This window comes from Eleginops maclovinus, chromosome 17 (genome assembly GCF_036324505.1).
Source record: "Eleginops maclovinus isolate JMC-PN-2008 ecotype Puerto Natales chromosome 17, JC_Emac_rtc_rv5, whole genome shotgun sequence".
Classification (NCBI taxonomy): domain Eukaryota; kingdom Metazoa; phylum Chordata; class Actinopteri; order Perciformes; family Eleginopidae; genus Eleginops; species Eleginops maclovinus.
This window is the reverse complement of record NC_086365.1, coordinates 2555639-2567364: the sequence shown is the minus strand read 5'-3', so window position 1 is coordinate 2567364 and position 11726 is coordinate 2555639. Positions and strand designations below refer to the sequence as shown.

The 11726-nt window shown below is 42.9% G+C and overlaps 1 protein-coding gene across 1 annotated transcript in view; it reads right to left on the bottom strand.

Annotated features, from left to right (window-relative positions):
- Nucleotides 1-9268: 9268 nt before the first annotated feature.
- The window catches only part of wnk1b (WNK lysine deficient protein kinase 1b), a 79175-nt gene continuing 76717 nt past the window's right edge, over nucleotides 9269-11726 (bottom strand). The window contains exon 34 of the mRNA XM_063905776.1: nucleotides 9269-11152. Within this exon, the coding sequence (XP_063761846.1) occupies nucleotides 10712-11152 (441 nt within the window). The 3' untranslated portion in view covers nucleotides 9269-10711. The remainder of the gene's footprint in view (nucleotides 11153-11726) is intronic.

The following is an 11726-nucleotide window of genomic DNA, read 5'->3' as shown; positions in this document are numbered from 1 at the left end:
CAGAGAAAATTGGCTATTGTTATCTTTCAGCAGTTGCACTTGACTTAAATGCACTTTGTTTTTTTATGAGAGAGCATATTTAATTTTACAATATTTCAGCAGGCCAGTCAGTTTACAGGCCTGTACATTATTATTTCATGTAGGCTACACATGTGTGGTCAAGTTAAACATTTCATTTTATTTTGTATTGTGCATAATGTCAGTTCTAAATAAATATTTTCATAATTTCGTGATTTATTTATTCTTTGAATTGCAACGCCTTGATTTTTAGTAAGGTTAGCACACAGTCATAGCCATAAATGCAATGGTACTAATAATTGGAATAATAATTTATTTCGGTGTTTCGGTTTTCGGCCTTGGTTTCCTCATTTTCGGTTTTCGGTTTCGGCCAAGAATTTTCATTTCGGTGCATCCCTAATATATATATATATATATATATATATATGAGAGGCACACAGACAGCAGACTAGCAATACATGAATTCAGTTTGAAAGGGTTTTCAGTGTTGAACACAACGCAGTGTTATACCTAAAATGCAGACACATTTAGGGAGAGTAAGCTCAGTGATGAACAGTGATCTAGCCTTAGAGGGTTTACATCCACAGAAGATGCAGGACTTGTGCTTCAATTCATACACAGCCCCACAGTTTCAGGAATCAGAGAACCTTTAGAATAAAAACATCTCTGCTCTGAGGAGGAGTTTTTCTGAACAGAAAGATAGGTATTATCAGTGACTCTGGCTGCCCTGTGCACAGACATTTAGCGGCTAACAGACAGAGCTAACAGGGAATGGAAGACTGGACTAACATGTGGGAAGTCTGTTTCTGCTTTTTATTTCCACTTAAGTACCAAAGAAGTGAATCTGAAATAACCATCTTGAATAATGACAGAGCTCACATACACTGTTCATCCATCTTTACAGTATACACAATTATTCCTGTCTTATTCTTTTTTACAAAATGAGAGCAAATTCAACCGAAGGAACGTTGGATACTTTAAAGTAAACAAGAAATATCAGGATGCAGAAGTTCAGGAAAGCAGGTCTTGTGTTTCCACTCGGAAGGGAATGGGGCTCTGCAAGGACCCTATAAAGCAGGGCTGTCTTACTCATTTCATCGCGGGCACATTAGCATTATGGTTGCCCTCAAACGGCCAGTTGTAACTTCAAGACTATATAAATATATCTACTCTTTACATAATTGTGCATTTGATGATTACTGGTTTTAGTAATAACTGAATTAATATCACCCTCTGGAAGCAGAAGTTTAGCTAAAATAATTTCAAGCTAATATTCAACAATTACAACAACAACAATTGTACAAGTTTGTACAATTGTTGAACTCTTCTCTCCCTTCCTATCTTCTCCAAGGTGTTGCTATAAAGGGAAAATCAGAAATTGCCCGAAACCCAGAATCCTGCACAACATCAGTGTGGTGGAAACTTCTGAAGCAATGGAGACGAAACAGAGAGACGCTGGAGAGCAGGAACTTGATGGCAAAACACTGTTGGGTTTATTTGAAGTTACGGCCGGAGAATTGACAAGACATATGCGGCAGACACGAGTTGCCACAGCAGTTGCCAAATCCTGTCGGCCTGTTGAATGAGCATCGTGACCATAAGTATGCAGGATGTGTGGCTTCACCAGTTACACACAATTCAACAGAGTAATCAAGATCCACTCATTGAAAGCGCTCAGTTGTTGAGTTTGAACTGAGAATTGATTTATGGTATTAGTTGATAGGTATGAGTTTTCTTGTTACACCTTTCCATTCTTCACTTTAACATTATAGGAAGCTCTGCACAATCTCAGTTTTTCTTCAAAATAAAAGCCCCAGAAATCATCACCACAGCTACTGCTAACAATAATCACCAGCAGATACTGATATAATGTGCTGATCTTTTTGTACGCCACCATTTAATTGGTGTCATCGAAAACTGAATGGATTCTTTAAAAACTTGCTTGAGTTTTTTTTATATTAACACTGCTCTTTTTCTTCTGCATCATTGATCTGTCAAAGTGTGTGAACTTTAAATACAGTATCACTGAGTAACTCCTGGCATCAGCACCGATCAACCCCCCCCACACTGTGACCCGCTCTTCCTCACTGTTCTCTTCCTCCTTGTTCCAGATACGTGGTCACACCTGGAAGCAACAGGATCAGGTGGTCCAGCAGTGGCTCAGTCAGTCAGCAGTGGCTCAGTCAGTAGGGGCTTGGACTGGGAATCGTAGGGTTGCCGGTTCAAGTCCCCAAACAGACTTGAAATATGGAAAGTGGACTGCTACTTGGAGAGGTCCCAGTTCACCTCCTGGGCCCTGATGTGGTGCCCTTGAGCAAAGCACCGGACACCTCCAATCCCCCCTCCCCATTGCTCCCCGGGCGCTGCACGGTAGCTGCCCACTGCTCCTAGTACTAGGATGGGTTAAATGCAGAGGACCAATTTCACTGTGTGCTCTGTGTGCATGTATGTGACAATAAAGAGTGTTTCGGTTTCAGTTCCATATTTCAAACTTCATGTGTGAGGTCTTGTTGTTGTGAAGCACTTGTGTGTGTGTGTGTGTGTGTGTAAATCGAATGAGAATAACGTTACCTTTTACTGTGAAGTTCGATGACACACGGCGCATTTCACCTCGCTTGCTTTGTTGTAAAGACGGTGGGGTGAAATTCATCTGTAGAGATATATTCACTCAAATTCTTATAACAAATTCTTCATTTTGTTAGATATGGTCAGATTACCACTATGACTCGCGCGTGCGCAATGCAGCCATCTGGACCTATGTGGGTTGCCATGGCGGACAATCTCATGCATGCGCAGTGCAAATCGGGTAGGCACGCAACTCCGGTAGTGACAGTGACACCCGTCATGACCGAAAGAACGAGATCGCGGATACAAGCGGCCGAAATGGGATTTCTCCGCTGGGTGGCTGGCATCTCCCTTAGGGATAAGGTGAGAAGTTCAATCATCCGGGAGGGACTCGGAGTATAACCGCTGCTCCTTTGCGTTGAAAGGAGCCAGTTGAGGTGGTTCGGGCCAAGGATGGATTACTGCACGGGCCTACCGGGCCCAAGCCTCCGCTCTACCATTTCAATATTGTCTCTACAACATAATACCATTAAAGGGGCCCTGAAGCCATAAGCCATTATGTAATATATCTCAATAGGGCCACCCAATCATATTCCACGGGTTGTGTAATTAATTAATCCCTCATACGTTAAAGCCCCCCCCCCCCCCCAAATTAAATAGATGGCCTATGATAGGTCATATAGTGCTCCTGAACCACAGCTTATCAATGTTATTCATCCCTAATATCGGAAAAGGCTCCTTAAATCAGTTAGAATGGGGTATCCCATAGAGCAGGGGTTCCCAACCTTTTGCAAGCTGCCCCCCCCCCCTTTCGAAGGTTAGAATATTGTCAAGCCTTGATGACGATGCATGATTTCAAGCAGTTTTCTTATGAGTGATGTGATCTGTGTGATGTAGGGGTTTGGGCCCCTTGCATTGCGCGTGCTTATTTTTGACTTATGTGCTTATGTGTGTTCTTTGACTTGTTGTAAATCCTCAAGATACACGTGAATAAAATTCGACTGTGCTTTTAGCGCAACCTTTAACACCGCTGATTTGCGCGTGAGGGTGAAGTTAGCGTGGTACTTCTTTTTGGTGTGTGGGGGGGCTTTTCTCGTCGTCACAGGCCCAGGGGCCCAATGACTCTTAATCCGCCCCTGGTTCGGGCACCTAGTGAGGATGCCACCTGGGCGCCTCCCTAGGGACCAGGTGGAGGGATTATATCTGGGAGCACCTTGGAATCCCCCAGTCAGAGCTGGTTGATGTGGCCAGGGAAAGAGAAGTTTGGGGCTCTCTGCTGGAGCTGTTACCTCCGCGACCCTGACGGAAAAGCGGGAGAAAATGGATGGATGGACATGATACCCACGGCTACAGTGAAGACTGCAGGCTGTTCACTGAGCCAGTGCTGCCGCCGTGTGGAACACATTAGTACTGCAGCAGAAGGGAGGAGGAAGATTGCTTTACATTTTTTTTATTATGCAAGGATATGGCTGATATAACACACTAACATTGTTGAAATATATATAAACGATCAATTGTTATTGGCAATATATATTTTTAACCAAAACTAGGTATAAGAACTGAAATATAGTTACCAAATATATACATAAAATAATTGACTTAATAATTAAATATAAATATTAGTTGGCATTATAACCATTTCTTATATAACTGTATATAAAAAAACCCTCTTAATTTCATTGATTTAAATTCCAGTCACTTCAATTCATTTTAAACATCATTTATTTATTAAGTTTTACAAATAAAGTAACAAATTTCATTGTATTGTAGCGCAAAGTTTTTTTAATATGAAGCTTGAACACTCTATACTTAGTGCAGAACATACCGTTAGAGGCTGCCGATGACTCCCTCCATGTATTTATTTTCTTTCATTCATTCATCCACATGTTTTTTTAATCCAACCACTTTGTACAATGTCAAACACGATACAGAAAACTGAAACCACCGAATCGAGTTAGGTGCCGCTACAGACATTAAAACTGCTGATAAAACAAGTGCGAAATAGAAAAACCAAACATCAGAGGAAGCAGAAACATCATCAACATGTTGAGAAATGGTTTTCAGTAACAGAGAAACTGTTGATGTGCTTGAGACATTATTCCACAGGAGCAAGCTACATGAAACAGCACGGAGACACACAGAATCAAGCTGATTGTGGATCTGTTGGAGCACTGAAAGGCATTTTTTACATGTTGGCACTTCTACAGTAAAAAGCAAAAAAAGATGAAGTGAGTCCTGAACAGAACTGTGAATCTGAATGTAAAACAACTATTGCTACACTGTATGCCACCAGAAAAAAGAACTTTGTCCACTTTAACTTCAGAAAACTTCACAATAAGAGCACACTGGATAACTCTCAAGCCTTTCACAGTAAGAGTCCTCCACCACAACTCTAAAAATAAAAACTTCACAATACTTGCACCCACTGATCTAAGCTTGAAGATCAGAGTGCTCCAGCAGGGGGCGTAACTGTAAAACCAAACTGTAACCTCCAAGCCTGACAGAAAACTGTAACTTTAAATAATATTGCATTGTAGCCGCTGCACAGTAGGGATTCCTTTCTTAGGAATTATGTAGTAGAGACACAGCAACACATGATCAAACGTCCTCTGTGGAAATCATCTGAGGCTCGGGTCACTGCAAAGTGAAAATCCTGGCAACCAAAACAGCTCCAGTGAGTAAAAGCAGAAAAATAAACAGATTTTATTTTATTCTTTACCTCTGATGTCACCACTAACAAAAGGTCAGATGGCACTAAGCCGATGGCTTCATTAAAGGTTCAACCAGAACTAAAGAAAAGTGGCTCAATGATTATTCACAGCTTCAACCAAACTTGCCTAAATATAGTTCAAATGTCCCAAGAAACAAGCAAAAGCTATGCGTTTTGCTTGTAAATATAACTTAAACAGTAACCTTTTTTTACGGTTTGTATGTGCACCCAGAACAGCGTCCAAGAAAAGCTCAATTGTTTAAGGTGTATGTCAGAGTTTGTACCAGATATGTTTCATTTGCACAAATGAAAGAGGAAGAAAAGAGGACAGGGTGTCAAAGGCCTCGAATCTAAAACAGCCATCATCACTATCATCATTTTAATCAGCGTCATCACTCCCATACAATCACCAGCAGGCTGCTCTCACTAAACACCACCTCCAGCTGAGAGGCCCTAATGTTCAAATATTAAGTCATTTTTGGTTTACAGAGTCATTCCTTTGCTTCAGAAACACAGTGGGAAAGGAGCGGATCAAATATATTCATACTTTTTGCTGTCTTTTTAACCCAATAGCAGCAGTTAATTTTCAAAACAAATCTGTTAAAAGACAGAACAGGTTTGCTGGCCTCAGAAGCAAGATGGTGTAAAAAATATTTTCTTTTGGGTTGGGGTTATTTTACATGAGAAATGTCTGAATTTCTTTGTTTTCTTTTCACTAGTTAAAAGTGGACGGGTCTCAGTTGGAGTGCACCAATCAGAATATGACAGTTGGTAGCTACCAAATCTAAATGAATTTCTTAATCCAGAGGCCACAGCGTCATCAGTAGCCACTCACTCTTGACAAGCCATCCTTTGAAATCCAAACTGCACTATGTTAACATGAAACCAGATGTCCCTGCGTCCTCTGCTGACTCTACGCTGCACCTGTGCCTCTAAAATACAGAGTGGTCCAAGCTTCAAATACAATCTTTAACAAACTCCCGCCTTAAAAGTCAAAAAATATTCCCGCCTCATTTGCCCCAATATCTACATTTTAAAATGGCACTGATAAACTGTCTCTCCATCTTTAATCGAACCGAGAGTAACCGGGCCTTAGACGTAATCGGCCTGGTGTGTAGTTTCAGCACCGGCCTCACTTCACAGAAACAAGAGCCTTATCCGAATCGTCAGTGGTCGATCTGATTGGTTGAAATGGCAGCAGAGGTTAGGTTAATTCATCCTTCTATCAATTCAAAGCGCTAAGTTGGGGAAGCAATGTTTTGTTTCTGGGGAAAATACACTAAACCATTCTGAAATCAAAGAGAATGAACCACAACCCAGCACCCAGGGCACGCTGCAGCAGCTACACATCAGAACTGCATCTCCATGAAGCACGCCTGCTCTACTCACACCAGGTCCAATCATCAGCACTGACTTCAAAGGGACACCCCCGTAAAACTCCACCTACTCCTCCACCCCCCGACGGAAACAAGCAACAGGAAGTATGCAAGGCACTAGTAATACCTCCAGTTTTCACCAGAGGCTCTGGGGGGGGAAGAGAGAGAGAAAATGAAAGCCAAAATAAAAGACAAGTACATTTTTTCAAGTACATTAAAATGGACACCATTGGTTTATACATTCAAATTCTTCTAACAAAAGCAGGGAAAAGGGGAAGAGGAGGGCTATTTAAAGTGTCTGATATATAAGTACTGTATTAAGAAACAAAATAGCTAGCATTACTTTATTATCTAAATATCACATCCTGCCGTTCACTAGGTTTGTCTCTGTCATTCGGTTTGGAGGTCACTTCCTGCTTTCAATTCACTCAGTTTTAGACAGGGCACTGACAGCGTGTTGATTGGTTGTCGGTAAGGCATTTGTTTGTGTCCTCAGTGGAGGATTATTGAAAAGAGGCTTTCTCAATTTTCACCTATGGATTGGCTGAAAGCAGTGAATTGAAAGGGAAAGGACCCCAAGCTGTTCTCCGAATGCCGTTGATTTTCTTTTATTTGTAATATCTCACCATTAGAACTAATGTTGTCCAACAACATCTGCTAATAATAAACAACAATAATCACAGTGTTTCCACATCGTACACCGATGTGCGCGTATAACAGGTCCATCGACAGAACACATTTTTGTTTCTATTTTTTTAAATAGAATAATAATCATTAACAACAATATTTATGACAACAATGTACATTGCAAATATTCCAACACAACTGTTGAAACCAACCCAATGAAGTTCTGAGGCATTAGTCTGTGTCTGTCTGTTAAAGGGCTGCTACGCCTCCAACAGTCTGTGTATTTACATGAGTCTGTGCATGACTGTGTGTGTACATGTGTGTTTTTATGAATGTCTCATGCATTATATACAGTGGGGCAAAAAAGTATTTAGTCAGCCACCAATTGTGCAAGTTCTCCCATTTAAAAAGATGACAGAGGCCTGTAATTTTTATCATAGGTACACTTCAACTATGAGAGACAAAATGAGAAAAAACAATCCAGGAAATCACATTGTGTTGAATTAATTGGTAAATTCCTCTGTAAAATAAGTATTTGGTCACCTACAAACAAGCAAGATTTCTGGCTCTCACAGACCTGTAACTTCTTCTTTAAGAGGCTCCTCTGTCCTCCACTCGTTACCTGTATTAATGGCACCTTTTTGAACTCGTTATCAGTATAAAAGACACCTGTCCACAACCTCAAACAGCCATACTCCAAACTCCACTATGGCCAAGACCAAAGAGCTGTCAAAGGAGACCAGAGACAAAATTGTAGACCTGCACCAGGCTGGGAAAACTGAATCTGCAATAGGTAAGCAGCTTGGTGTGAAGAATCAACTGTGGGAGCAATTATTAGAAAATGGAAGACATACAAGACCACTGCTAATCTCCCTCGATCTGGGGCTCCACGCAAGATCTCACCCCGTGGGGTCAAAATGATCACAAGAACGATGAGCAAAAATCCCAGAACCACACGGGGGGACCTAGTGAATGACCTGCAGAGAGCTGGGACCAAAGTAACAGAGGCTACCATCAGTAACACACTACGCCGCCAGGGACTTAAATCCTGCAGTTCCAGACGTGTCCCCCTGCTTAAGCCAGTACATGTCCAGGCCCATCTGAAGTTTGCTAGAGGGCATTTGGATGATCCAGAAGAGGATTGGGAGAATGTCATATGGTCAGATGAAACCAAAATAGAACTTTTTGGTAAAAACTCAACTCGTCGTATTTGGAGGAGAAAGAATGCAGAGTTGCATCCAAAGAACACCATACCTACTGTAAAGCATGGGGGTGGAAACATCATGCTTTGGGGCTGTTTTTCTGCAAAGGGACCAGGACGACTGATCCGTGGAGAGGAAAGAATGAGTGGGGCCATGTATCGTGAGATTTTGAGTGAAAACCTCCTTCCATCAGCAAGGGCACTGAAGATGAAGCGTGGCTGGGTCTTTCAGCATGACAATGATCCCAAACACACCGCCAGGGCAACGAAGGAGTGGCTTCCTAAGAAGCATTTCAAGGTCCTGGAGTGGCCTAGCCAGTCTCCAGATCTCAACCCCATAGAAAATCTTTGGAGGGAGTTGAAAGTCTGTGTTGCCCAGTGACAGCCCCAAAACATCACTGCTTTAGAGGAGATCTGCATGGAGGAATGGGCCAAAATACCAGCAACAGTGTGTGAAAACCTTGTGAAGACTTACAGAAAACGTTTGACCTCTGTCATTGCCAACAAAGGGTATATAACAAAGTATTGAGATGAACTTTTGTTATTGACCAAATACTTATTTTCCACAATAATTTGAAAATAAATTCTTTAAAAATCCTACAATGTGATTTTCTGGATTTGTTTTTCTCAGTTTGTCTCTCATAGTTGAGGTATACATATGATAAAAATTACAGGCCTCTCTCATCTTTTTAAATGGGAGAACTTGCACAATTGGTGGCTGACTAAATACTTTTTTGCCCCACTGTATGTGTGTGTGTGTGTGTGTGTGTGTGTGTGTGTGTGTGTGTGTGTGTGTGTGTGTGTGTGTGTCATTGCTAGCTGGGGGCAGAACAAACCCAACAAAACAAAAACAATAAAACAACAAAATGGAATCATCATGGCTGACATTCTAAAAAATAAACAGAGACAAACTGTACAGGGACTCTGATATTATTCTGATAACAAGGCCACTTAGTCACGCTGAGTTCTCTCACTTGGGCTTTTTCTTTTAATCTCTAAAAGGTTTCTGCTGTTATTGCGTCAAATGGCAACAGAGAGGTGGAGAGAGAAATAGAGGAAGAGGAGGAGGAGGAGGTGTGATGGTGGAGAGGCGCTTGGTGTCCTGTCCATTCATTAATTTGTTAATGGTGACACAACAGGACACGATGATACAAACACTCTCGCTCTCTCCCTCTTCTTCCACTCCCTTTCCTCCGTCTGTTCGAGTAGTTGGTCAGAACCAGGGAGGAACAAGACACTGAAGGTAACAGAGGAGTACGGTTTCTTTTTTTCCCTCAAGCTGACAAGTCAAACCCCACCCAGGGCTGTACGGTACCTTCTCTAAACCAGGCTGGACGTCAGCTCCAGAAGCTCTCAGTGTGCATTTAATTTATTCTCTACATGTATGTGCTTTGAATTGAGGAAAACTTCCGAATTCTGAATATTGAAGAAGAAACCCTTCCTGAATTAAAGGTTCTGTTCTCTCTGCTCCACTCTCTCCAATATCAAAGCTAGCCAGCCTACATTTAAGGGACACAAACGGCCTGATTTAAGTGTTGTAGCCTCTACATACTACCAAAGACAGCCACCATGCCTCTTTTTTAAAATTCCATTTGGATAGCTGCATGTTTCTGTCTTCTTTGAGAGCTTGAGATTTATTTCAATACTCAGTGTGAGAGCCAAACTGCAGCATTAGGAGCCATTAAAGGTGCTGTTTGAACACACTGCATCCCCCCCTCTGCTGTCTCACCAGGCTAATTGTGTGACCTGCCTTGTAAAGACTTGTTCTCTCCATTTAGAGCATGTAATGGAAAAAGTGTGACCGAGCTATAAGTGCACACACACATTACCTCACACACACAGTTGTTTAACAGCATTCCCGCACCCTGTTGAAACCTCTTTGGCCTTTAACATTGCACTCAGTGTTGTCTTTATGCTTGAGCATTTGGCTGGCAGTCACCAGCCTGACTGTAAAACACAGCAGAACGGGAGAGTGTGTGTGTACAGCTTCTCACACACACACACGGGGATGGATGCAGATGCGAGATGCACAGTGTGGAGATGCTGACTCAGCACATTCCTGATGTCTTCACTCCTCTTCATTTCCTTTTCTCCCGCTTCTCAGTGAACAGGTCAGCTTCTGTCATTTCAAACTTTTTTCTCCCCCCCCTCCAGCCTGTAACACTCACAACAATCCAGTCCGGCCATGATTCAAACCAGCCCCCCTCCCCGGCCCTACGTGGTCCTCAGGTTTGGCCCTCCTGGGTTGCTAACCGACTTCTTGAGAGAATTGGTCAGATGAAAAGCCTGGAGCGGCCCCTGCCCGGGAATCTGATCCTGTCCACTAAGCGTGGCGGGGTAGGGGCCTAGGGGCTGGGAGGTGCTGACCAGTAGAGGCCCAGGTTGCCCCGGGGCCTGGTGCAGGGCCGACGCGCCGTGAGCCGGACCGGACCATTGCGCGCTATAGGCGGAGGTGGGGGTGTAATGGATGAACTGGGGAGGTTGGGGTTGAGGGGCAGCGGAAGAGGCGGGGGGGTGGCACAGGGAGCCCTTGCGGGCGCCCAGAGAGGTAGCAGTGGTGGAGTTTGTGGGGAGGTGGGCTGACCCCCCAATGCTGCTGGGACACAGCTGACCGGGAGCGGAGAACTTCCTGCCCAGACTGGCTGACTGGATAACCTTTGAAGGGGGGAGGGGACAGGAGGAAATACTGTCAGTTTCTGTTAAAGGACTTATGAAACGAATTTTAATTGTTGGAATTTCACAGTTTTGGGTGCTGATTCTAAAGGTTCTAAGCCTTGCGATTAAAATGAGATATTGTCTGGATAATAATTTATCCGGGAAGTCATGTTAAAACGGGCTCAAAAGGAGCCACATTTTGTCTTTTTGTGCGAATTCATTTTTTTATGCGTGACGTCATAGGGTTGACACAGAAGTTCTAGTAGTCTAACTGTAATGGCGGCGTCTATGGCTAAGACATCAAAGCACGGTGGAAAATATTGTGTTGCTGGAGGGCCAAATGGTGTTAGTTGCAAAAATAGCAGCTTCACTGAAGGCATCTCTCTGCACATGTTTCCGAAACAAAAAAATACTGGAACTGTTTTCCGTTTTCGCCCGGTAGGGCTAACGGCTCATCCTGGTAGGCACCAACATAGTCCGACTCCACAGACTCACCATCTGTATCTGTAGGCCTACTAGAACTATCTGTCTCGCTCCTTTCACTTATTTCGGAAATTTCCAGATCTGACATTAC